Source organism: Lonchura striata, chromosome 1 (assembly GCF_046129695.1).
Source record: "Lonchura striata isolate bLonStr1 chromosome 1, bLonStr1.mat, whole genome shotgun sequence".
Taxonomy (NCBI): Eukaryota; Metazoa; Chordata; class Aves; order Passeriformes; family Estrildidae; genus Lonchura; species Lonchura striata.
Genome location: NC_134603.1, coordinates 62,175,227 through 62,203,179, shown reverse-complemented (window position 1 = coordinate 62,203,179; position 27,953 = coordinate 62,175,227). Strand labels below are relative to the sequence as shown.

The window sequence follows — 27,953 nt, the reverse complement described above, 5'->3', positions numbered from 1 at the left end:
AATTTGTAGAGTTTGCAGTTATTTATGTGCATTAGTGTATTCAGAAAATATTGCATAAGATAGCCATTCAAATTGTGTAATTGTTAGGAAAACAAAGAACTTGAAATGTTGCCAATTTTACTCTGTAAAGAGGAAGAGATCTGCCTATTACTAAATATTAATATTTTCATGAAATAAGGCTGTACTACACAGAATGGAGTAGATCAAATGCATGCAATGCTACATAAATTTTATTATAAATGCTGCAATATACCATTTTGAGGTATTTCCCCCCAAAAAATATGTGTGCAAGCAATGCTGAGTTTGAAGGGACTCATCAAAATCATGGAGTCCAACTCCTGGCCCTGGACAGGACACATCAAGAGTAACACCTTGTGCCTGAGAGAATTGCCAAAATGCTTCTTGAACTCTCTCAAGCTTGGTGCTGTGATCACTTCCCTGGGGAGTCTGTTGTGGTGCCCAACCTCCCTCTGGGTGAATTATTCAGCACTGCAGTTTCTAATTCAGCCTGCTATAAGTGTACCAAAATGAGACTACCAATTACGGTCTAATATTTTACCTCTTTATTTTGGCTTCTTGATACTAGAAAAAAGCTATAAATCTATCTAAATTTCAGACTTTTTAGTAGTTTCTCAACCTGTTTTTTTTGGGTTTTTTTCCCCTTGTTTTTTTCTTCCTCCATCCTCCCCCTCTCCCCCCCCCTTTGTGTCGTAGCATGTAACATATTTTCTAAAGTAAAATTTTATTGGGCTTTCTACTGGCTGAACATTGTGTTTAAAAATATAGTTTTCCCCCTAAGATCATTTTCAATTGCTTATTTAGGTGTAGCAAGGGATCCAGGTGATATGGTACCAGTTTCTTTCTATGATTAAAATAGCTCATCTGTAAAACACAGCATCAAGGGGTTGAGCAATTTAAGCACCCATTTCTTGCTCATCTGATTTTATATATAATGAACCTGACACATTTCAGGATGTCAGCACTGTACAGTGCTCAGATTTGCACATACCTTGGAGCTAAATCCTAGATTCAGGGAGGAGACAAAATTAATGGTAGATTGGCTAAATTTTTTTTTTTTTTTTTTTGTGACAGATGTGTGGATCAGAATAGAAACTGGACTGTTAGGCTAAGTAGTGGGAGGTGTCTTTGTGGACTGAAGGCAAGTGATGTGGTCAGAGAGCCTTGTTAAATGCTTTTATCCTATGGTGCATTTAACAATTTCATGGATTTTTTGCATGTTTTGAAATCCTTTTTATTTGTATTTCCTAACTATGTTCTGTGGAGGTGGTGAGATAACACAGCAACTACTTAGTTTGGATCAATAATTTGTAGGTATAGTACATGAAAAGAGGATTTTCATAAGGCCAGGAAGTGGGGGTTTGTGTGGAATTTTTATAATTTCTGTAACATTGTCTATCTAATAAGGTGAAACTTCTTATTAAGTGGCTGGCATAGTTTTTTTAACTTACAGCTTTTTTTCATTCCTGGCTGAAGAAAGCAAATGTGATAAACTCTGTAAGACGTTTTCAATGGTTTCTGATGCATTCCATCGGGGAAAAAAAAAAAAAAAAAGGAAAAGTGTGCCCTGGTGTCCAAGACCTGCTCCTCTGCCAAAAGGAAACATCCATTTATAGAAAGTGGAGCTATTAGGGCTCTTTCCAAGTTGCAAAATACAGCAGGGAAAAATGTAGTATTAGAAAGCTTCAGGTGTTGTGGCTTTCCCAACCATATGGGTCAGAGAAATTTCAAAAATGGAGCATTGCAGCAGCGCCCAGCCATTGGCAGCTGGTGTCAGGGAGCAGGGCTTTGCCTGTTCACCAGTCCTGTTAGGAATGGTCAGATCACTGTGGGTGCAGAGGTGCAGGTTTATTTTGCCAAATTTGATGACTAAGAGACATTAAACATTATCTGCCAGGCACAGAGATACTTCTTAACTGCATCGGCAGCATTTAACGCCTTTGCTTCCTTGAAAGACTCTAGCAGCATTGTATGACATCTGTATAATTTTCAGCAAAATCTATGGTTTCGTTGAAATAAAAATCATAGCTATTGTGGGTTAATTTTAACTCTGGCACATGAAGGTGGATGGTCAATGATTACAAAGGGTTTGCATCTGCTTTTTTTCAGGCTTGACATTATCACGTTACTCTCGCTTCCCCTAACATTCACCTTGTTTCATTTCTTGTGTGTTGTAATGAAACAGATTTCTTTCCTGAATTCATTAATTCAGGATGAAACTTCAACTGAACTCCAAAGGAAATTTAGGCAGATGAATAAATGTATGAAAGCTCCAAAGACAGAACTGCTTGTCTGCCAAGACACTTCCCATGATTAAAAGATGCTGTCATTTAATTGAAATAAATTATTGCTTAAAAATCACCAACCAAAGACTCAGTAAAATGATTTCTAGGATTAGCAGTCTTTTAAAGATGACAATACACCTCTGAATAAAATACGTATTTATTTTATATGTCAAATTAAATGAGACTATTAAAGAGTTTTTGCACTTTGCCCATATTTCATTTTGTTTGCATGGCCTACTTTTGAACTTACTTAAATTAATATAGTTAGAACCAAGTCTTCTGAAGATAATGAAATAACTGTAGCAAATACCCACTGTAGGGAAGAGGAGGCTCTGGAAAGTATATGTAATGTTAAAATAATTCTTCATGAAACTGCTTTCGTAATGAAATAGTCAAGAATGTAACTAAGCCACAGGATGAGATTTTTGGAAATGCTGCCCTGTTTCTGTTTGTAATGTTAATGGCTACCAACCACTGCATGTTTGATGTGCACGCGTCATGGGTCTGGTTAAAACTACAGACTAAATAATCTTTTAATCAAGCTAAATGTAAGTGGAATTCAATGTCCTTCTTCACAGTTGATACCTACATGTAGTGGGAAGATGCATGGATACCTAGGAAAGTCAGATGATGACTATTATTTTATTATAAATTTAAGCTGAAGGCTGCGCATGTGTGCGAGCATGCAAACCAAGAAACTAGGACAGGAAGAACGGAAAATCAGCAACTAAGTAAGAGAAGAGGTGCGTGTAAGGCCTCAGCAGATGAAAAGATGTGCCCTTTTATAAAGCACCCTGGGGAGGCAGCTTGCAGCTATGATCAAGAGTGAGCTCGCAGTGCAGCCAGCCCAGCCTGGGCCTTGCTGCTGCAGAAAGGGAGATTTCTGGTGCCTTCCCTGCACCAGAAATCCTGCACCCCCCACCCTGCCTGCTTGCTTCTGGTTTCACGGTAGGATGCTTTAACTCATTGACCGGGGGAAAGAAATCCCCTTAATACTTTTCTGCTCTTTTATTGTTTCAGTGTACTCACTGTAGGATCAAATGACTGTCAAAACCAGCCTTAGTGAGAGGGTGGCAGGAGCAGAAGGTCAGCACCTCTTGCTTTCATCAGCAGCAAGGTGCTAGTTCAGCTTCAGTCATGGGGATAAGCTGTCCTCTCAGCTGTGTTAAGGGCAGGGGTGGGGAAAGGGCATGTGGATTGTTATAACAACTCAGTTTTAGGCTTTTTCTGCTTGCTTCACCTTTATATTTTTCAGTAAATGGTGAAAAAGACTCAACAAAACATCAAAGTCTCTGCCTATACATATGATAACTTTCACCCTTTCAAAAGTATGGGCATTTAGATGGCATGGGCATTTAAACTCTGACTCTAGTTTTCTCCTTTGAGTACAGGCTCATGGTGGTTTTATTGCAGGCCTTGTGCTTCTGGGAGAATCATAGAATGATTTGGATTGGAATGAACCTTAAAGGTCATCTAGTTCCAATCTCCCTGCTCTGGGCAGGGACACCTCTCACTCTCCCAGGTTTCTCAGGGCCCCATCCAACCTTGACTTGAACACTTGAAGGGATGGGGCATCCACATCTTTTCTAGGCAACCTGTTCCAGTGCCTCACCACTCTCTGAGGGATTAATTTCTTCCCTAACATTTAATCTAAATCTCTACTCTTTCAGTTTAAAACCTCTTTTTTCTATCGTTATCTGCTCTGTAAAAGTCTCTCCCCCTCTTCCTTATAAGCCCTATTTAAAGTACTGGAAGATTGCTAGAGATCTCCCTGAGGCCTTTTCTTCTCCAGGCTGAACAACCCCAGCTGTCTCAGCTTGTCTTCAAAGGAGAGGTGTCTTGTCTGTGCAGAGGGCCACCAGGTGGGGTGTCATGAGAGCAGAGTAGAGGGTCACCTCCCTTAACCTGCTGGCCACACTCCTTTTGGTGGACCACAGGGTGCAATTGACCCTCTGATCTGTGAGTGCACACTGCTAGCTTTCAGCCCAGAGAGTGCTGCTGGACACAAGACCAGCAGAAGTAGGAGTTACCAGACATAAGAGAGCAGGATCATAGATGCCAGTTCCCAGGTGTTCATGAATTAAAGAAAGGCAGATAAGGGGGCAGTATCCTGTGTTTCCTATGGTGATGCTTTCTGGTTGGGCAGGCTGTCCCAGCCCCATCCGAGTCCTTGTGCACATCCAGTGCCTACAGAGTTGGCAGAGTGGTAGCTCTGACAGTGAGATTTGGTCTTCTGAGTCTCTCATGTTCCTTAGGCTGCTCAGTGTGTCCTCACAGCATCCTTCTTAAAGACAGCTAAATGGAGCAGTGAATGACAGTATTTCAACCTTCTCATTGTCTGTTCATCACTTAGATGTCAAGCATCACTAATGTGTGATTTCCCCTTGCATTCACGCTTTTGTTTTACCAGAAGAGATTTTAGCATGAACTTTGAATAATATCAGTAGATTTATCAATCTGGATGCACCTTATCTTCCCAGTGTTTGTTGGCTGTTCATAAATGATGTTATGCAATAGGTTGGAATGGATTTTATTGCTACCTTAAACAATTCAGAGTGAAAACTCCTGACAAGACAACATCATCTTTAGAAAGGAGAGGCTTTAAATGCCCAGCACAAATCATTACTATCTGAACTAAGTGTAAGTGGTAGAGAATGAAACTTTTCTTGTGTGTGTGAACAGAATTTAACTTTGATAGTGATTAATCACTACAATTAATTAAAAATGCTGGGAATTGTACAAACTTATTTTCTACTCTGGTCCCAGAAAAATGCTTGTTCTAGAGTTTGCTGATCACAATGTAGGATCAAGCAATGAATTAGGATCTTGCACATAATTTTGTGGACTTTGAATCCACCATATCCACCTCACAAATAAGGACTGGACTTTACCAGTTTAGAGCCTATATACAAATAAAACAAGTGGCCTAATGACAGGCTACAGGTCAACATGAGGATCAGGAATGCAACAAAATCCCCTGGTCTCCTGCAGAAAATAATTCAGGCAAATGAATGCACACATTGCAGTTTAGCAGGCTGGCTTTTCATGCTGGTCTTACCACACTCTATTGTTGCACATCTGCTGACTGGCCATACTCCTTAAGATCTTTAAAAATTTTAATGAGAGTATGACTAAATTTTTACCTTTTATTACCTTCATTAGGTAGGTGATAGGAAATTGGTTATTGCTGACAAACAAGAAAATGTGTCCTCTTCTCCTTCCCTCCCTCCTCTCCCTCCCTGGTCTTAGAATGTTTGCTGAATACTGTAGGGTACAGGGAAGAGTTGAACAGAAGCTAGTAACAGCTGCTGCATGCTGCTGTTGTCTAGCAAGATAGTAATCTGATGACAATCCTAAGGATTCTTGTATTGCTAATTCATCAGTCAAATTAATAAAGGGGTGTAACACTCAAGACTAGGTGAATGTCATGGATATTTCAGACCAACATCTCAATCATGTTTAGTGGAAAACAAAAAAAGGGAAAAGATCATACTGATAGTATTATATAAAAAATAGAGGTAGCATATCATGTTTTTCATCTCCTTATACAAAAAAAATTCAAATTCAAATATATTTAAAAATGCTTTTTTCATACAGACACTGCAGTATGTTGGACCACTTCCTTTTTGTTTGAATGCCAACATTTGAGAATGCTAGATCTGAAAAAACCTTGTGTAAACTGCACTGAATAACAGAGCATACGGTAATGAGGCAACATACATGATGTTCTCCCAAGTGAAAATGATACAGAACACTCAGTAAAAGAAATTTGGATGTCTGTTAGAAATCTAAATTAGCAGTGTGACAAAGCTGTCTTATAAAAATATTTCACAAGTTCTCAAAATTCCATCACAGATGTGGTTTCTTAGAGGATATTTCCTGCATGTACATCTGCTGCAGTAGCATGACTAGTTTCTACATATTTAGATGTCTCAGGTTGTACTCTTTGAAGAGGGATGGCAGTAGTCACTGGGAAAGCAGGACAGAAGTATTGATAAAGTGCCAAGAATTTTGGGTTAGACACAGGTCTGAGCTCAGGATCAAGTATTGGGGGAGCTGGGGTACACAGGAGACTGTAAGGGTACACAGGAAGGCATATAGAAGGTGTATGGGCAGAGACTTATGTCTTTTGCTCTTTATTAGAAAATATTATGATTATGCTTTTTTCTTCAGTTGGGTTCTGTAAGCCTAGCCCAAGGGAAAGAGTATGCAGAAAGCAGGAATAGAGAAAGATTTTTCAACAGAATGTGAAGGAGAAGGATTGGAGTGAAAGTAATTGGGATGTCTCAGGGCAGGAGTGGTGCTAGGGTCAAGGAATACTCAGGGAAGACAAGGGAACACTACATGGTAGTGCATTCTTGCACACATAACTGACATCTTCTATTTCCCTTCCTATTTTAAACAGATGGTAGGAAATCAAAATAATTTTTTTATTTGATTACCTAAGGGGAGTCATTCAAATAAGATCTGTACTTAAAAGGCTCACAATCACAATTTAGATGAAGAGTGTTTTAGCACAGATTTACTCAGTGACATTTTTGTCTTCCAGGATTGGTTTAGGGTCTCTTGCCTTATCTAATTTTAGCATCTCTCTGTCCCTAACCATTTTGCTACCTCCAACCTAAGTATTCCGAACACTATTTTCACAGATCTATAGAGTATAGTACTCGTCTAAAAGGCAAGATCCTAAGTGTGAAACAGGAATTTCATTTAAGTGGATTTCTCTTGTCTCTGGAGTGATGGGGATCCAGGGTTTGGTTCCACAGGATGCAGCATGTGCTGGCAACTTCTGGGGCTGGTCCCAGAAGTCTCAAGGAACAGTCCTGAGAAATGCAATGAATGAGTATTAGGAATGTTTATTCTAAATAATATCCCACTTTTCTGCTCTGTTTATCAAGATTAGCAGATGCCTTCTTTCCAGGAATAGAGCCTAGACAATCTGGTATTTTCTAGTAGAAGCTGTAATTACAGGAAGTTATAAATACCTTACATCATTATACTGTTTCAATATTTCAATTATTACAAGGAATATTACCATCAGAGCTTTCATTGAGTTTTCATAACCTCTGACTTGCCAGGAATTATTCTGGGACCTTGGCAAAAGGTGACACATCCTGTGTTTGTGGGTTAATAAATATTGTCATAGCATATTTCCTCAGCCGTTGGAAGTTGCTGGGCGAATGTAAGTATGCAAAAATGAAACATGGTATCACTTGCTTGACTAAACGGTGTTTAATAAAAGGTTTTAGACAAGTTGAAATTCATCTAGTTAGAAAAACTGTGGCAGAACAGTGTGAAATTAGTACAAGGAAAACAGTTGTCTAACTAGCCATAACAATCTGTAAACAATGCTCTTTATAGTGACTGAGAACAAACCATGATGGAAATATAATTTATAAAGCAACAAAAAAGTTTCAAATAAATTTTTTCATGATAGCTAGGAAGCACACTGTTGTTATATGAAGATTAATTATGCCATTCTTTCTCATTCATTTTATATATATATATATATTCCTGTTTCTGTCCTAAGTAAATGCTAGGCAAAATAATTTTCTGCTTTCCCATTGCAAAGTGATTCTTACTGATGATGGAAAATGTGTTACAAACCTTAGGCTCAAAAGTTTTATCTGCATAGCTTCATTCCAAAAATGGGGTGAAGATCCTATATTTTCAGTGCTCATAGGTACTGCTTAATAAAAAAAAGACCTTATTAAATCAATCCTGGAATTTCTGTTGGGTTGGCTAGAATTAATGCTGCATCAGAGATTGCTGTGAATAGCCACAGTGTTGTGAGGCTGATTTTGCCTGTCTTGCTTTGCTTTCAGCTCTTGTGGCAACTTATTATTGAAATATTACAATTAATTTTGCTGGAAAAAGGACCTCTGAGGATGATTGTGTCCAGCATCCTGCTCAAAGTGGCTGATCTTGAAGGCCTCTCAGGGTGCTCAGGGCACTGAACTGTCAGGTGTTGAAAATTTCCAAGGATGGAGGTTTCCCCAAGCTCTCTAGTTAACTCGTTCCAATCCTTGTTCACTCAACTTGCCCTTTTACCTCTTCCATCAGAATTGGTCTTGCTGTGACTTGAGACTGTGAGCTCTTGTTCTTCCATTTTGTGTCTGTGAGGAGGGTCTGCCCCCATCTGTATTCTCCATCAGGCACTAGAAAGCTGCCCTGGTAGCCTTCTTTTCCTGAGGCTGAAGGAGCCCAGCTTCTCCAGCTGTTCCTCATGTATCACATGCTCCACCCTTTTGATGTTTCTCCTTGGTTTCTCTCCTATTTATCAGAATTTCCTGTGTATACAAAGGCTCAAAAATGAGCAGGCTGTTTGAAGTGCAGCTTTGACAATGATGACTAAAAGGGAATAGTCTGTCCCATAAAACTGCTGGCTGTGCTTGTGCTAGCGCAGAGCAATTTGCACTCACTGCAGCACAGCCCCACTGCTGGCACACATTCAACTTCTTGTTCACCAGACTCCCCCTTTCCTGGCTCGGGGTGCTGCTTAGCCTGTCAGTCCCCAGCCTGAACTTTGCACTTTGATTCTACATATGAGATTTTGGATTTGCCTTGATGAAATTCATGCAGGTGCTGTTAACGCATACCTTTGGCTTGTCAGTGAAGGGCAGCACAGCCCTCCTGTGTACAAACATGAGTTTGACTTGGCTGAGCTCAGGTAAATGAGTCATGAGAAAAGGACTTCAGCTTGCTGTTCCAGCAGTGTCCCTGAAGCCAAATGCTGTGTCTTTGGGGATCTGGGTAAGGGAAGTCTTGGCCTCTGTCCTGTTCCACTTGGCCCCAGAGTTTTTGGGGTTGCCATGAGGTTCCCACTAGCTCATTCAGCTTCTGCATTTTTTCTGTACTTGCAAGAAGCTCCTGAATCATTCATGTAACCAGTTGCATTTTTCCAAGCTAATATTACCTATTTTGCTTCCTATAGAGTTGATCAATGACTCTAAAGGAGGGGTTTATGTTTGTGTCACCAAACTCATTGGTTCAGAAGTCAATGGTATCAAGGAGTTAAAGTCTAAAAAGGAAGGTAGTTTTGGCAAACACTGGCTGGCAGGAGTAGGACTCAACAAGAGGGTTAGCTGACTTTGACCTTTGTGTTTACAGCATTAGCTGTATTTAGAGCCTGTTGGTGTCTCTTCTCGGCTTGAGGTAGTCCAGTCTTGCCACTCAGAAGAGGTTGTTCAGTTTTTTATCTGCCAGGCTCAAGATAGGACAAAGCACACTTCTGCTCTCTTGCTAAAGGTGTCCTGAAACTATTTGAGTTAAATTAGAAGCATTCCTCTGTCTAGATCATCAAGTGGAAAGAAAAAGGTATATTCTTCTCAGGTTCTCTTTGCCTTGATGTTTTAGTGGCTTGTAATAAAAATAAAAGACTCATCCCATGAAAAATTAATATTTTTCTTTGAGCAGAAGAAATATATTTTTGAAGATTTAACTATAAATATTTTCTAAAAGTTTGAAGTCACAGAGTGAGTAATATTACTAAGATGGCTTACTGAAACTCTGTGAGGTTTTAAATGGGGTTTATGTACAAATGAAAGACAATTAAATTATTTATAACAGATTAAAGCTGAGCCAAAATCACTTCTGATTTATTATTTCTAAATAAAAAGCAGTGCTATTTGCATTGTGACACTTTTAAGGCAGATAGCTGATAAAAATGTGATTATTTTTGGTCTTAAATGTTGTTTTTATGCTGCACTAAAACTTCACATTGGCTTAATTTATATAGGTCTTACATAACTCAGTCATATTGTTTTACATATTTTTGATTAAGTGGCATTTAGAATCACAGCACCCTATTTGCTGGACACTAAGAATTTTTAATTAAGAACTTAGCCAATATTTTCTGGACATGAGAATGTACAGGAACTAATGCTGCTAAATGATTTTGAAAAGGCCAAGCTAGACTGTTAAATGACATTTCAAGGTGCATGTACAAATTTATCAGCAATGATAAATAATGGATTAGAAGGTAAATCCTGTGAGGAATACAGGGTAAATCAGTGGAGAGTACGGGACTGACCAGTATAAGTTGCTCCTAATACACCTGGTAGAATTAATGCACAAACAAGTTGAAAACCTATCAAAACAAGACTATAAAGAGTTTTTTCAACTGTCAGGAGCTAGTCAAATGAAGAACTAGTACTTTGTTAGTGTAAGTTAATCTCTTTTCTGGATGTTGTGGCATACAGCAGAAGTATGCAGCGCTCAGAAGTTGATTATCAGTAGGCTGTGTACTGAATATTAAGTGCTGAAAAGCCTTTTGTTTGTTGATTTGAACATTAAAATGCAAACTTGGGAAACAATTTCTCTGAGTAACACTGCAAATAACTCTTGTCTAATTTTCCTAAATTTGTTTTCTATTGTGATGTCAATTAATTAATTATGTTCATATTTTTTTCTAATATTTATGGTTGTACACATGCTGTTCATAGTTTATGAATAAAAGAAAGTCACAGAAATGGTTACAACACAATGGAGAAAAGCAGTGGACAAATTTTCTGTTTTCCTTCCCATAATGTTATTATTATTAATTTAAAACACAAGGAGTTCTGAAATCTGGAGGTGGTACTTGTTTTGTCACATCTGCATATCTGTGGAAATATTCTGAACTTAAAGCAGTCAATAAGCCTTTGGGTTTAGGGGAGACATGACACTTTTCTCCCCCTTCCAATTCTGTCATGTTTGCATGCTAACACATCACATGCCACCCAAATCCACGTTAATATTTGTGATTCATACATATCCCTGTCTCTCTCTTCTCTTCTTTGCTGTGGGTGGGAGTCTCCTATCTTCCAACTCCTACAGTAGCTTAAACCACATTTTGAACACATTGGAAGAGGGTACTCACACATCGGTTTGCATATGGCATATTGCAAATGGCAGTGTAAATAGGAAGCAGCAGAAGAAATCATCCCTCTTTTTTTCCACTGGTTTTACAGTATCTAGGGAATAAAATCTCCACTGCACTTGAGGAATGGGCTGTTCCATGGTTTTTTGAACTGGCACCTGAGATGTTATTTTGTCACCACATGCTCCTCAGCTCAGCAAGCTGACTTGTCCTTCCAGCTCCATTTGCTGGAGCAGATCTGTTTTGGTTTTATTAGTTTGTTTGTGGTGAGGATTTTTTTTTTGCTGGTATTTGTTTCCTTGTGGTTTTCTTTTTTAAATATTAGTACGTGGAACTCTACTGCTAAACTGTCCTATTCTTGAAGATGAGATATGGGCTATTTGAAAAGAACACTTCATTTTAACTGCTGTGCTGTGCTTCACCCTCAAAGCATACCAGTCAAATGCTGTGCTTCACCCTCAAAGCATACCAGTCAAATCAGGGCTGCAGGAAGATCTGTGGCAAACAGCAAGGCTGTTGTCCTCCCTCTATCGTTTTCCCTGCATGCACATGCTGTCACAAACATGTAAGTTCACATCCTGCTTTAACAAAATGGAAAAAAAGATGGTGTGAACTCATCCATTTCAATGTAAGGTCAGCAGACATTTTCAAACAACTGTAAATATTAGTAGTAATTTGTCAGCTTGTTTTCCCTGAATTGGGAACCACTTGCATAAACTCTTCTAATTGGGCTGTGGAAAGGTATCAGCCAGGTGATATATTTCTGACCACAACCTAAGTAAAGAATGCTTTTTTTGACTCTACGGTGGGATCTGGTCTGTGGCACTGGAGTGTTTCTTCTCACATTGCATCAAATCTTTGAAATCCTAGTCTTGCTAGTGTACATTCTCGCTACTGGTTTTGAGCTAGATATTGTTTCTCCTTCCTGCACCAAGATTTTCCACAGCTGCCAATTCTTATCCAGTTTCCAATAACCAACAAAAAACCTTTTAAGGTCTCTTTTTCTGCACCACTACCTTGTACTAGAAGACTTAATGACAGAAACCCTTTTCCTCCCCTTGAGACAGTCTTGAGTGTCATATCAAGTAAGATATTTGAAATCCCATGAGGTATTCATAGCACCGTTTCATTTTGAGAAAGGTTTCCTTGAACAAAGTCATTGTCAATTTAATATTTCACCTGGTCAGGACTTGCACATTTTCCTTCAGTTTGTCTCCTAAAAAATTGTAAGAAGATTTTAACTCATTCACACTACTTTCTCTATCTATATGATGCCACAGTAAAAAAAAAAAAAAAAAAAAAAAAAAATTGATCCAGAGCTGTATAAAGTACTTTTCTTCACTTTACAGTGTAGTGTCAGCCATGCTTGACAGAATGATTAGAATCATTCTATTAGCATTTTATACCATTTCAGCCTCTTAAGATTCTGGGTGACAGTCAGTACATGTTTGGCAAAAGAATGTCAAGAATTTGCACTGTTCCCTGTACAAGCTTAAAGCAATTTAGCTCTGTTGGAGTACATGGTATAAGAGAAAGCAGGCTGTCTTGAGAAACTTGATATTTGCATGATTTTTTAATTTATTTTTTATCTCTGGCCAGCTTAGGACTGAATGATTTTGACAAAATCATGGAGGTTTTAAGGCAGGGTTATCTCAATAAACAGATGAAAAAACTTACATGTTTCTCTATCCAGTTACTGAACTAGTCAGTGAATTTTCTACTGTGATGATTCAGAGAGTTTAGTCATTTACAGTTTATTAAAGTTTAGTCAAGCCCTTTTTAGTGGCATTTATGCAAGTTAAAGTCAATTTACACAGGGATGAATTCTACTCATGCATATAAGCTTTGCTTGTGGGGTAGCAGTGCCTAGCAGAGCATTACATGCCAAAGTAATAGCAGCAGTCAGGGAAGTTTCAAATGTAACCACAGTGGGAAGACAACTGGGCAGATGACAGAGGATTTGGTGGTTTGGAACTTCTTTGTGGTGTGTCAGTGAGATTTCTGTAAGCTTGGTTAACAGCCAGTAGGAATTACTAGTTCCGGAATTTCTAGTTCATTGAGACATGTCTGAGGGAGTTCACGTTGGGGTTTCTTATGAAGGATAGTGTGCTCGGAGACAGAACAATTCTTGGGATCCTATGTTCACCTTGGGTGGCAAGCAGGCAAGGAGCTGAGGAACAAATTTTGTTGTGTGTCACAAGTATGCAATACATTCAAGAAACGAAAGGAAGAGAATTAGGGTGACCTAATTACGCTAAGATGGGCATGTTAACAGACCTTAGCCTCTAGTATGGATTTTGTTTGCAGTTTTCAGTCTTACATTGAATGTATTTGCTTTAAACATCTGGGTGGTTGTTCTGGGGTCAGCTGCAGGTTTGAGCTGTGCTCTCTGTGAGCATTTCACCTGCACTCAGCTCTATTTCGCCTTTATGTCATATGGCTTTTTTTGGGGGGGGAGGGGCGGGGGGCATAAGGAGTGTAACCCCAAGGTCAGTACTTCAAGGTGATTAATGCCTTGCTCTTGGTAGGCTTAATTTAGATTTTCTGTGAGGGCTGTAAGAAAAAGAAAGAGCATTGGTCAGTCTGCTTGTAGAAATCCCGTACTACACTGGATGTGAGTGGTGAGGATTTATTTGTCAATCTACTCCCCTTTCTTCATCTTGCAAAGGAGCAGCTGTTTGTTAATCATGTTGTAATTTGCAGTGTGGAGGGAGTATGTTGCTTTTATAGCTTTAAAGCTATTGAAATTTAGTGTTCATGTGTGAATGTGACAGGACCACATATCAGACAGATTCACCACTTCAAGTTTTTGAAGTGGTCCCTAATCTCTACCAGTTACGCTTCTGGAATATAAAACTCAGATCAAGGAGAGCCTTTAGATAGGAAAACAACAAATTTAGTTTGGCTTGAAGTAATACCTGTGACAACCTTGCCTACAGAGCTAATGAAATTGGAAACATTTTTGAACAGGTTTCTGTTCCAGTTTCTCTCCATGCTTCCAGGGCTGATCCTTTTCTCTCCTTTGTCTCTTTGGCTCAACTTTAACTAACTCCTCATTGCAGATGAGTCCATGACACCTCAGGTTCTTGTTAGCAAGGTTGCTGACGCTGGGATTTTGGGGGTTTTTCATGCCTGCTGACTGTGAAGCATCGTGCCTACTCACATCTGAGTTATCCCATCTGAGCTGCTGAAATAAAACTTTATTGTCTCTGTGTTTTCTCTTTTGCCAGGTATTAAGGGGGGAAAGAATTTGATGCTAACTGTGCTGATATGTACTCTATCCATTTCCAGCCTAGGATTTCTATAAAATGGTGAATTATTGTAGTCTCATGCTATGTTAATTCAAGCCAAATTAAAGCATACCATTAATTTTATTTGGCTTTATGGACTAACTTAATGGTAGTTAATCCAAAGGATCACATGTTATTCCTCATTAGATAAATCAGCTTAGCAGAGTTTCATTCACTATGGATAGAGTTCAACTGTTTTACATCACAGAAAGGTTTTAATTAAAAATCATAGACTTGTGATGGAGGCTATTATACCAGATTTTCTTGACCTTTGAGTCAAAAAATTATTTTTTGCTATTCTTAATTCATTATGCCCTTTCTAACCTCTTACTTTGTCAGCTGTATTTTAATTCTGATCTTTGTGTTTCTGAAGTTCTTGCTGGGGAATTTAAAAAAAAAAATCCAACCCAAAAATATCCCTTTCAAACAATATTGCTTCAGAAGAGTCATACTGGGAGCTACACATACCACTTGATGTTGAATATAATCCTCTAAAGTAGAAGAGTTTCATCATATTTTCCAAAAATGCCAGGTGCTTTCAGACCTTTTATTAAAATTCAAATATATTCTCAAGGATGCTACAGCCATCCTTGTCATAGCTTAAGAGATTGTCTCACATCTTCCAGGTAAATGACTTTCAGAAGTTATAAGAACAATTCTGAAGGGTTTTGGAGTCATCTGTGCCTCTTGTCATCCCCAGTGAATGTTTATTTAGAAATTCCTGTGGTTGTGAGTACTGAGACGTGGGCCCTGTTGCTGTATGACAGAGGTACACAAGGGAGATTTTATTTTGACATGACCCTTAACTAGAAGAATGCTGAAGAGTTTTTTGTTTTGTTTTTTTTTTTTTCCTCCATAGTCCTTCACCCTCATAATAATATTTTAATTTCATGTCAGAAAATTATCAAGAAATATTTCTTTTTTTTTTTATTTTCCCCAACCCCTACACCTTTTATAAATAAAGCCTTTTCCATCGTAAAGAAAGAATTCATATAGCAGACTTCTCCTACAACTGCTGCTTATTGAGGGTCAAGTGATTTTTCAAAATATTTTTGCATTCCTATCTTGGTTTCAGTTGCAGCTTATTACTGCAGAGAGGGGTGCTAGGCAGTCTATCATGTATTTCACTGGTACTTTAAATGTTTTGCTCTAGTACACCTCTATTTTCTTCCACCTACAAGAACTTCTTGATTTTTATTTATAAATTTATACTAAAAGTTTAGAGATAGTACCCTTCCCTGTTTGAGGTGATTTTCCTATTCCCAAAATGACGTGGAGGAAAAAAACCCTCAACCCTATTAAAACTGAGTATGTAGTAGCAAACATAAGGAAAGGAGAAACTGGTGAAATGGTAACTTTCAAGGCAGTTTCAGAAAATCTATTTACAAAGAACATAGAATGAAGTATGATTTATTATTTTTGATCATTCTTGTGAAAAGTCATATATTTTGCTTACTCTAGATTTGGAAAACAAAATTCAGTGTCATATGTAAATGACACATCACTTTTCTGAATTCTTCCCTATATTCTAAAAAGTACTGGGGAGAAAATGAAAGGAAATCTAACAGAAATATTTCAAGATAAATAATGAAGATTGTTTTCATATTGAATATGTTTTCATATTGACTATAAAAACATAGGCTATTTATGGCAGTGTAATGATAAATAATAAATGGTAATAATGACAGGAAATAAAAAAAAGGTGGCGAATACAAAATTGAAGAATTTACATTAGTGGCACTATGTTGAACCTGCCAGTATTGTCTCCCTTTGCTCTCCAATTTGTACTTGAGCAGCAGCTGGCAAATACCTTGTAAATCTACTAGAGCATATGTCTGAGAGAACAACAACATAGGTAGATTTCAACAATAAATTTAAGTGATAAAAATCTTGGGATTCAAGTGTCTGAAACAATTTGCACCTTTTGAGGTTACTTAAATGCAAAAACATAACTGATTTCATAGGGATATTTTAAAAAGTATTTTGATAAAAATAAAGTCTGAATATGTTTTCCTCAATTATTGAATAATTAAAATAATTATTTGTTTTGTTAAAAACCATTGTAAGGTTGAACTTGGTAAAAATTGGAATAGCTGGAGAAAACCAAGCCAGCTTATGCTCAAAACTAGAATATATTATTTGTTTTCTAAATACGTTTGGATTTATTATTTTACTGTTCCTTTGGAATTTTATGCTTTTCCGTAATTCCACTTATTTCTATAAAACATAATGGCAATGGAGTAGTATAGGTTAGGTCAGAAGGACATAAGCAACATATTTGTCTCCCTGTAAATACTGAATTTTCAAAAATATCTGATAGGTCTTTGAGCACCAGAATGTCAGAACAAACCCCAGTACAGTACCAAGACTTAGTTTTGTGTTTTATATATTTATGCCATAAAACTGTCAATGTGAACATCCACAAGCAGTTTTAAGGATACTTGGAAAAAATTCTAATTCAAGAGAACATTTTTTTTGGGAACATCCATCCATTTCAATTAATGCTGCTAATTTGAAAAGTCTGTAAAATTATCTTGTGTAATATTTTATTAGATTGATGCAGAACTGAGCAAGTTAAATAAAATGGACTGTATGTTGTGGGTGAGCCAATACAATGTGGGTGTTAAAAATCACCTCTGGTCCAGGAATATTTGAACTAACACCAATTTGATTCAGGTAAGATGGCAGGACCAACTGCAGAACAATCTAACAAAAAGTAACTTATACTGTGGGATCTGACTAATTGTTCATTTTGTACAATAGGATCTCTCTAAGGCCCACATATTGGCTTTCCATTAGCAATTCACAAGAAGATATTAATGTTTTGAACTCCTGCTCAACTTCTTACAGACTTCCTGGCCAGTGTTTCCAGAATTATGAATTTCACTGCTGTATAGCCCTCGGACAACTCCTGCACAGGATTAGTGCTACAGCCAGGAAAAAAAATTTTAAAAAAAAAAAGACAGTGGATCTCTGCTTTGCCATGGACCCCCATGGGCTGCAGGAGGCCAGCCTGTCTCACCACAGGCTGCAGCACCTGGACATCTCCTGTCCCTCCTTCCTCACTGACCTTGCTGCCTGAATGGTTGCATTCATATTTTTTTTCTTCTTCCTCTTTCACAGCTGCTATGCAGTGGGGTTTTTTTTTTGCCTGTTATTAAATGTGTTATCACAGAGTTTCATGAGCTGAATGAGCTCAGCTTTGGGCAGTAGGCAGTTTTGGAGCTGGCCAGAACTGGCTGTCAGTTCTGGGGACAAATGCAGGGGCAACTCCTGGTGTCTTCTCACAGAAGTCACCCCTGCTGCTCCTCTGCTACCAAAACCTTGCCACATCAACCAATAGTTGCATTATTAAAAGTTGATCTTCATATCACAAATAAACAATGTTTCTTGATGATCTTCTGAACTTCTGTGTGTGTTACAGTTACACATTAGGGAACTTCACCTTTGTTTGAGGAAAGATTTCACCTTTTAAGCTGAATGCAAGTTTACTCTGAAAAGAGGAAGTCAAATTGGTATCTGATACTATTGTGTGTTTAATTGGGATGGAAACATAGAGTTAGTTTTGATTACACAGGATTTATCTATTTGCTACATTCCAATTCCATTTAATATTGGAGTCCTTAAATAGGAATCATTCAGTGTAAATGTTATATACTCCAAGAAATAGTATTGAGACTGAAAATATAAGTCATATAATAAAAAAAGGTATTGTTGGGAAAAGCAAATACACTTCTTTTATAAGGAGAGACAGGAAATCTTTGTTTGTCTTGCTTGGTGGACTCAGTTCCAAACAGTGAACTGAGTAAAAAGAAAATGTCATTGAGAAAGAGACTGAGCCTTCACAAGGTGTTTAGACATAAGGGAACAGAGGAGTGAGTGGTCCCCCTTGTTTTGGGATCAGTCATTAAAGAGCTGTTGACACTTAATGCAGAATATAAGCTACGAAATGAGATGCCAAGCACCAGTACCTTAGAGGCAGCACTCTGTGAGCTGTGCAGAAGCCAGAATCAGATAAAGAAGTTGCTAGATAAAGTCTAGATGTATGTCAAGAGGTGTTAAGGTAAGGGACTTACCTTACTGGGAAATATTTCACTGAATAGATTGTCCTCCTCTGCTGTTTCTGGTCCTTCTAAAGCAAAACCAAATATAGTTGCTAAATATAATTGCATATTTTATTTAAATTAAAATATGACAGAGAAATCGCATACAAAAAAGCCCAGCATTTTGGATGAGTTAACTTCAGTTTTAGGACAGAGAAATTTAGTGTACTTGCTGGAAGGAGTTGCTTTTGTTTTTCAAATGCAGAATGTGGGAATGGCTATATCAGTTCAGACCAGACTTGATGCAAGTACTTGGCATTGTCAGTTCATCAGCAGGAAAGGGTGAGATTTTGGTCTTGCTTCCCTAGAATAGTATCTATTCTAGATACCAAAAACCTGTGATTCAGTTGTTGCCTGAGAAAATTGCCATCTCACCATTAAGAAGTTTTGAATTGATTTTTTTGATCTATGAACTAGTCTAATTTAATTTCATGTATTTGTGAACTTTTACCATTCATAATATCCCCTAGCAAGACATCTCACACCTACTTTGCACAGTATGAAGTGTTCTAGAACAATTGAAGAGCAGTGCTTTTTCTTCCAATGGATAATTATGTTGTCACCAGATGCTGTGGTTGTCAAAGTGGAGGTTCCAGGAGCAGTCGTACAAACTCATGGAAAGAAAATCCAGCTACAGCAATTAAATGCAAAAATATAATTGCTGGCTTTTAAGGTACCAAAATTGCAGATACTTGAAAACGGAGAGAAACCTCAGGGGAAGCATGCCCCATGGCAGAGTTTGCCAAACTGATTGATATTTTTGTAGCTCCAAGCAGTTGTCTGTATGTTCTTCACTGAATTATCTGTATTGTATTGAATTGTCTGATGCTTTTAAAGAAATCAGTGAAAATTAAATTAAAATAATTATTGGTGTTCCTCATCTCCTAGCTCCATTTGAGCTGATGTTGTAACTCAGGGTAGTTTCTAAGCAAGATTTTGTAGAGGATAGGAATAAGGCTTCTTACATTTGTTCTCTCTGCTCAAAGAAATCTCTTAATATATTTACGAGCATTTAGGGCAGAGTGCTGCTGAAAGCTCTAATATCACTCGATAAAGTTGGATATTTCATTATGCAGATGACAGCTGTTTGTTAGTTCCACTTTTCATAAAGGCTCTCTAACATCAATTGTCAGTAGCTCAATAGAAACCAAAATAGTTCCTCATGTTTACTTTTACTCAGAAAAAGTATAGTTGTGCCAGAATACAGCTTGCTGAGAAACAGCTCAGCACAGCTATCCAACAGCAAGAAATCTAAAAATAATCACATATGTGACCAGTGTATCCATTCCTACAATGCTCGCTGCTGTGCAGCCCTAACAAGATAGGTTAAATTGCAAGTATCTGCTGTTGTGCTAACTCTGTAATTGCTCAAACCTGACAATGTTAGGGAGTTGGCAAAACTTTTTGTTGTATGAGAGCCACATAAATTTCTGTTCTGTGCACCAAGGACTTGCAGTGTGTTTTGCTTATGGCCATGAGAATTTCAGTGCACACTCTGGTATCTCTTTCACTGTCTGCTAGACAGCCCCTCCTGACAGCCAACAAGGTCAGTCCTGCTGCTTCTCCTGACTTCAGTGATGTGTGGCCTTCACATGGGACATCCTTTCTCCCAGCTGCAGAGGGCTTCTGGGTAGATTGGAGCTGTCTCCTGTGTATTCAGCTGCTGTGCCGTTCTCTCCAGAAATGTTTCTTGCCTGTGTGCACCCCTAATGCCTCAGGCAGTTCTTCCTCCCTATGCGTTTGCATCCATTCCTCAGTAGGGGATTATATTCCTTATTTGTTAGCCACTCCTCTGAAGAGGATTCAGGAAGGTTCACACTTCAATCCACAAATTCCTCTGACCTGTCTCCTGTGCAGCAGTTCATCTGGTTATTTTTCCTAATTAAAATAGGTGGTTCTGCACACCTTGTTAGATGCCAGCTGTGATATTAAGCTGTCTTTGTCACAGCAAGAGGCAGGACTCTTCACAAACCTTTGCTTAGAGATTTGGTTGTATTTTTCCTTGTGAATTTCCCCGGTAATCTGTAGCAAGTCAGTGTGTTTAGATACACTTAATGTAATTATTTCATTAATATGTATGTTTGCTATTTATATTTTGCTCATTCCTGGCTTTTGGCTGAGACTAAGTGCAGCAATTAATGTGTTTGGGGTAGGCAGTTCTCAGCCCCTTCTCCTGAAGAAAATTTTGATAAGTGACAAATCACATATATTTGAAATTCTAGTTTTGGTAAATGTATTGTGACTGTGGTCAGTGTTTCAGTGTGCAGTCAAGTTCAGGGGCACAGCATAGCTGCCTGGTTTTATACTCAGGTTGAAAGGGAGCTGGCTGCAGTTCAGGTCAGTGAAGTAGACATGTTGATAACAACTCAGACAAAATATCAAAACTTGGTGGTAAAAGCAGTGTTGGCTCCTTCAGATTATATTTTTTATGATGCAAGTACGTGACTTTTTATGAGGGATTCTTTCCCCTTCATTGCTGTCAGTCATACTAAAATTAGTAATACAGTCAGCTTCTTGTCATTCACATGTGGCCATAACTTTCTAGCCTTTGCTTTTTAATGTTGATTTTGGTTCTTATGCAGCCTTGAGTTGTCTTGTAGATTGCTGCAAAGGGTTTTTCCTAGACCTAGTTGGAGTTACTTGGAGACAACAATTCAGGAAGTTGTTGGGTGGCGATATGATGGGAATTTCAGTGATCGTTGTCTTTCAACAGCGTTGCCCTCGTTTATGGTTACATATGTAGGGTTTGGAAATTGAAGACCATGAGCAGCAGTGTTGGCCACCTGGGATTTCTGAAAAAATCCAATTGTTCACAGGGCTTCAGGAGCTCACTAAGGATACATTTCTCAGACTAGAGGCAGGAAGAAACCTTTTCTCCTGCTTGTCTGTCTGGCTTGGTAGGGCTATTATTTTTATCTTAATGTTTATTTTTTAATGTTTGTGACAGGCTGTTCTGTTGCTTGCAGGGAAGAATGTTATACACAGTGTATGTTGTGAAATGTGACATTAAACAAATATGAAAATCTGCTTTCTCCCATCTTTTTCATTTTTCCTTTCATTTCTGTCCAGTCATGGCCAGCCAGAGTATTAAGTTCATGTTCTTTCTTTCTGAGACATACTTTAGACTGTTGGGACAGTTTTGCACAAGAATAGGCAGAGTCTAATGGTGGTCTAAAAAAAGAGAGAACTGAGACTAGTCAGAAGGAAAGTACAAAGGTGAAAACATGGTAGCCTTTTAACTGCATCACATTGAAGAAAAGCCCAGGTGCTCTTGCAGGTCCTTTTGATTGATCAGCAATTTATCTCAGCAGTGTGAACCTTTCACTTTGGGAGAAATGAGCAAACCTTTTGGTATATTTTCCCAAGAGAACTGCTGTGTGATTGAAAAAAGGTTGTTGTTGTGCTAGTATATTCATAACCATGAAAAATCAAATGAGAAAGAAAGACCTAATACCAATTCTGGACCTCCCAGCAAGCTGACCTACTTCAACCCACAATTTCTTAAGTTTACTGCAGTAAGAAACATTTTGTAAGAAAAGAGCAGTTAAAAATGCATCAGATGTTTAATGATGTAAGGGTGGGTTTTAGTGTGGATTTTACTTCATGTAACATGCCATAAGTCCTTATCATTTATTTATTCATAACTTTTCATGTATGTGGCCCCTTCATGGACTGTAACTTTAGACAGTTATTTTACTATTAATATAATTTTTATTTCATAAATGGCTTGTATTCCTCTCAAAGTACTACTTAGTGATACATTTTAAAAGTGACCTAATAAAAAAAGAAAAATAATTCTATTAACTGGTTTTAAGTTGGTATGAAAACCAATTCAGCAGTCTCTTCTGCTGCAGCTTCATATGATAAGGTGGATGAGGGAAAAGGTTTGGCTAAATGGCAATTAAGTGCAGATACTAAAGCTGTATTGTCCTTGCCTGCTTTCAGATTCAAGAAGTAGCTGTGTCTTCTGGTTGCACTTGGAATAAACTGGTCCTTAAGTAGGGAGTGAAGGAGTGAGAATGGAGAAGGCTGCTTCTTCCAATGATCACAGTCTTAATTCCCTCACAATGTGAGCTTATCACCCGCACATTAAACTGACAGGGGAGCCTCTGCTGTACTGAGAAGTTTTGGGGTTTTTTTCTGCATTAAGAAGAAAAGCATTGGGCTATATTATGCAATTTAAGAGAGTCTATTCATTAAATATCTGTATCATTTTGAATAAGTGGGAGCAATAATTCTATTCTTGCAGATAGAATGCAAATATAATATTTTTTCTTTTAGTATATTAATTCAGTAAGGAGATTAATATAAGCTTCCAAACTTCTTAGTCAAAATCTTTATTCTCTCTGCAGAATGCAATACAATTACTATGTGGATGCTGATAGTAAATGAACTGTTTTATTGAATAGTCGTAATGAAATATTGGAGGCTGGTGTGTGATAGTTCTTATAAAGAGTACATTCAAGGAAGACTTTGCAGAGGAGGCAAAAGAGGACAGAAAACTTCTGTTTCAAAAAGAGAAAGGAGTGGCTGTTAGTGGAGCAGTGGCAGCCACTATTATATTGTGTTGATACTTCTGACTTCCAGTATGGTTTGGGGTTTGGAATCAAATTCAACCTTCAGGCACATAATTTATTAATACTCCATTGCAAGCTTAGGAATTAGGGTTATTATTAATTATTAATAATGCTTTATTCAAGGATTGATATATCTTTTGCAATAGTGACTAGTATGAGCCTTTTTTTTCCTAAATTTTTATTCCTGGTCTCAGTTTACAGTAAAATCCTTTACACCTGAAATAATGATTAAACTAATTATCAGGGAAGCCAAAAACAGGTCTGGTTAGAAGGATCTCAGAATGTCATCTAGCCTGGCCTACCACTCAAAGCTGTGTGAGCTATGAGAGAAGAACAATTAATTCTTGGCACTACAAAAGAATATTTTGCTATATTTTGAAGACTTGGGGCTTCTAAATGACAGGCTCTCTGCTACATATTTTTCTACATAATACTGAGGTTGGACTTTAAGTAGAAGTTCCTTAGGAGTCTTCTTTAAAGATAGAACTTTATCAGTTGTGTCAAACTTTCCTCCAGCTGTGGAAGCCCTGCTGACAATCCAGTGTTACATTACAAATTATGCATTGGGAAATTGTAGCTTTAAATGTACAAAATATTTTGGTCAACCATTTGTTATTGGACTTTTTCATTATTTCTCAAATGGTGGCAAAATTCTGGTTTTGTAGAATGTAATGAGACATTTTGCTGTTCTTTTACTATGGCTCATTAGGAGTCCGGAAGAGAGTGCTGTAACTTTTCATGTTTAGGTCTTATGTTTATGTCTGTGGAACCCCTGATTTTTTTTCCTTGCCCAACTACTCAGCAGTTTATTTCTTAGTTAATTTATTTGTGACATTGAATATTGTCTCTCTATTTTTTTTTCCAGTGTGACAATGCAAAAGGACTCAAAGCCTTCTATGATGCAATAAAATTTGGACCTAATCATCTGATGGTTTTTGGTGGTGTATGTGCAACTGTTACTTCTATCATCGCTGAATCTCTGAAGGGATGGAATTTGGTTCAGGTAAGGCATGGAATGGAATATATTCTAATGCTGTCTTGTATCTCTGGATTTAAAAAAAAATAGAAACTTAGCTTCAATGCTTTTAAAGCTTAGAATTTTGTGTAATTTTTATGTTTCAGTTTTGAAGGCCTGTTAATGTGTAAAGATTAGTGACTTGTATATAGTGCTAGATTTTAAAGCTTGGCATTTCACTGTACTCAAAAATGCTTGTGAGTTTGGGGCAGCAGTTATGTGTCTCAGTGGGTTAATTAAATAAAAATAATGTATCTCAAAAAGCAACCTAGGTGAAATCAAGTTCAGGCATGGTAGGGGGCCAAACCTAGTACTTTTGAAAAGCTAGAACAAACTCATCAGCACTCAAATTATGGTACTTCAGGGTATTTACTCAGTCTGTACTCAGTCAGAACACAGTAATTCCTACACACTTGAAAAGTGCTGGTAGTGCATAAATTCTAAATAGTGACTAGGTTCACGTCTCAGTATTTAACTCACAAAGCACATTTATTCCCAGTTGTTCTTCTTTCTGACTTTCTCAAAGGTCAAGTTTGTGGAAAGGTTTCCTCTGCTGAGGAATCAGAATTTATTAATACTAATCTCTAAAATGCAGATGATAACAGCATGATTTTCTTCATTTATTCAATCATCTGACTACTGAAAGTTTTCAGATGGATGGCTGATCATATAGCCATCGAGCTTTGCTTTTCTGATGTAGAAATACCCTGGCTTTCTACTCAATATTCATATTGCCCAAAGATACTCCTGTATATTTTTTTTTTCCTTAAAAACTCTGAATTATTCTATAGCAAAATAAAAAATACAAAACAATTACCTGAGGTTACAGTTACAAACAGGCTCCTATTTTCCACCTGGAATACTTACTGAGAGTAGTGCAGCAAGAACAAATGAGGCATAATTAAGTTTGTGAAGAAGATGATGATCAGAGTACAAATGGGAAAATCTTAGGAGGATAATTAAAGCAGCTTGTTAACTGTGTTTGCAATGCTTGTCAGATCAGATATTTTTTCGTTCTTCTTTGAGATTTTTTTCTGATATAAAAAGTAATTCCTCTGTGGAAACCAAATAATAGTGTGTCTCTGGGGAGAATGGAGAAAATAAAAGAAGCCTTGAAACTAGCCTTTAACACTCTCTCTTAAAATTAGCCTAGTTCATGACCTATAATGAAGTATATGTTTGGAGCTCTGTTTTTTTTTTTTTTTTTTAATTTGTCACATCGAATTTCTGTATGATGTAGGATGTTTTAAACAGCTGGGTTTGATTGTGTTAAAAATCTTTTGGTTTGCAGTCAAGTTCTGCCTGATACAATCTGGAAATCAATTTGTTCATGAAGTTGCTCAGTCTGAGAAAGGGTGATTAGAAAGCTTTTAAATTCCTGAATTTATCAATGTATATGTCAATCACAGAATGGTATGAAGTATTGCTACCAGAGAGCATTTATTTCTCTGTGTTTAACCACTATAGCTGTGACTATGTCTTAAATATTATGTATTATATCAGCTTACCAAGTTATTCTTGACTGCTTGGGCTTAATATCCTGTGGACACTAGATAAATCCTCACATGACAAAATGGCTCTTTATCTTGTTTTAATATCTTGATTGGCTGAATGATAAAAAAACCACAACAGCATGACTGGGAAGTGTGGCAAGGCTTAGTAAATGGAATAGCAACAATGGCAATAATCTAAATATTGTTTGTGAAAGTGTTATGTCATATAGTGACAGCAATATGTGTATCTGCAAATCAGCAGATGTAGCATGAATAAGATAATGGGGAAACAGAGTACAAATCCTTCCACTCCTCAGGATCCACTGTCATAAGTGTCTCTGATTAAAAGCTTAACTTGAATAGAAGAAGATAGAAATCTCTGGTTCTCAGAAGTGGAGCAATAATATTCAGTCTGATAAAATACAAGGCTGTCCTCCCTCAAAACTTGAGACTTCACCTCAAGGAATCACACCAAACTCACATAAAATTGTTTTATGAAATCATGATGATGATGAAGTCATTTCATGTTGCAGTCAGGAAGAGGGAAAACAGCACAGAGACAAAAACTAACCTGACATTGTATAGGGGATTTTCCTTTGGATGTCTGACTCCAAAGCTTTGTTCCTGGCCTGGTGCCTGTAGTCATTAAAACAAAGCTCTTAACCCTAGCAGGAACATTTGATTTGATTTGATTTGATTTACACAGGTGTCATGAGGTTCAGCAAAGTGATGACTCTCTTACATGCAAGAGAAATGCAGGATGATACTGATAGTCTTGGGAAAAATAGGGATGAAAGAAGAATAACACAATATAACAACTAAAAGAAAAATTACTTTCCTGAGCAAATACAATATGAGGCTTGCTGACTGCAAAACCATTCTGAAAGCCTTTTAGCCCTGATTTCCAAGTTACTGGGTGACTACTTTTCCTCTTTTTGGATGAATTTTTCTTTTCTGCCTCTTCTTCTTTGTCTACAGTAAGAATTTGCCAAAAGCAAACAGTGAAACAAGATACTAAGAGTGCTGGAAATTTTCATATTGCATTTTCTACTCAGGCAATTACAGTAGTGATGAGGGAGGGGAAAGAAATAGATTCTTGCAAGGTGTCTTCAGTCTCTACTCTCCTTACTGTATGCTTTTGATAATGATAGTGTCTTTTTTACTTAACTGGCTAAATCAGGTCACTGACAGCCTGCAACAATGTGAAATAGGGAAAATTAGAGAGTTTGAGAAAAGTCTCAGTCTGAAGGTGACATGCCTTATTTCCATGTCATATCAAAAAACTGGTTCTTTCCTTCTCCATCTTGACAAATTCTAATTTAGTATTGATCAAGAGTAGAAAGGGAATTTGTGTTCTCAATTAGCTGCCTTCAACTGCTGGCTGATTTAATTATCTCTTACTGTAATAAAATGAATTATTTTTTAATGGAGCATTTTATATCTGTGAAAGGAGCAAGTTGTTTTAGTCTGCAAAGTCTTATGTCATCCAGAAGGACTTTCACTTAAGTATGCTAGGTGACAGAACTTGGAAAATGTTTTTTGAACAGATATTCTTAGCAGGACAAATCCAGGTACCCATTCCTTAGCCTCTCAAATGAAAAGCCTCTCCATGGGTAATCTCTGTGTGGCAGCAGTCCTTTGTTGAGTGGCAGTCTGAATATGGGTTGGAGTCTGCAGCTGCATCTTTGAGGTTGAGGAGTGGATTCAATTTGAGCTTTCGGTGTTTTAGTTTAAAAGTGCCCATAATATCCTGTGCCTTTGAGAGTGGGCCTTAAAGGCGTAATACTGAGTAGTTGCTGTTCTGTAAGGGGAATACATCAATGTCAAATTATTCCATATTAATCTTATCCCCATTCTCTTTCAGTGTGTATTCAAGGCAATTAAAGAGTGGAGAAGAATCATGAATAGTATCTCTTAATATCTTGCAAAAGACAAGTTATATATTTTATTGTGTACATCAAAACACTCCTGCCAGTATCCAGTTAGTGTGAAACGGAGGAGATATCTATTCAGCCATTCTCTTCTATTTCAGCACACTTTTCCTAATTGTTTTTTTAACACAAACATTCAATCAGCATGAGGATTTTGACCACACTGGTCATCTCTCTTAATCTGTGGAACTCAATTTTTGGAGATTCGTCTTTTTCAGCCATTGTGCCATTGACATTCTCTTATAGCCTGCTTAATTTACAATTTCATTTAACTCTGGAAATAAGCTTCTGCCAGAAACAAAATATAAATGTTTGTGCTTCCTCAGAATATCCTCTGTTTCTACATATTTTATGTAATCTAGTCATAACTGCTGGCTTCTA

General features: G+C 37.6%; 1 protein-coding gene across 1 annotated transcript in view; it reads left to right on the top strand.

Annotated features, from left to right (window-relative positions):
* Nucleotides 1-27,953, top strand: part of GABBR2 (gamma-aminobutyric acid type B receptor subunit 2) — a 453,073-nt gene that overhangs the window by 79,342 nt on the left and 345,778 nt on the right. Inside the window, exon 3 of the mRNA XM_021528727.3 lies at nucleotides 23,999-24,136. Within this exon, the coding sequence (XP_021384402.1) occupies nucleotides 23,999-24,136 (138 nt within the window). The remainder of the gene's footprint in view (nucleotides 1-23,998; nucleotides 24,137-27,953) is intronic.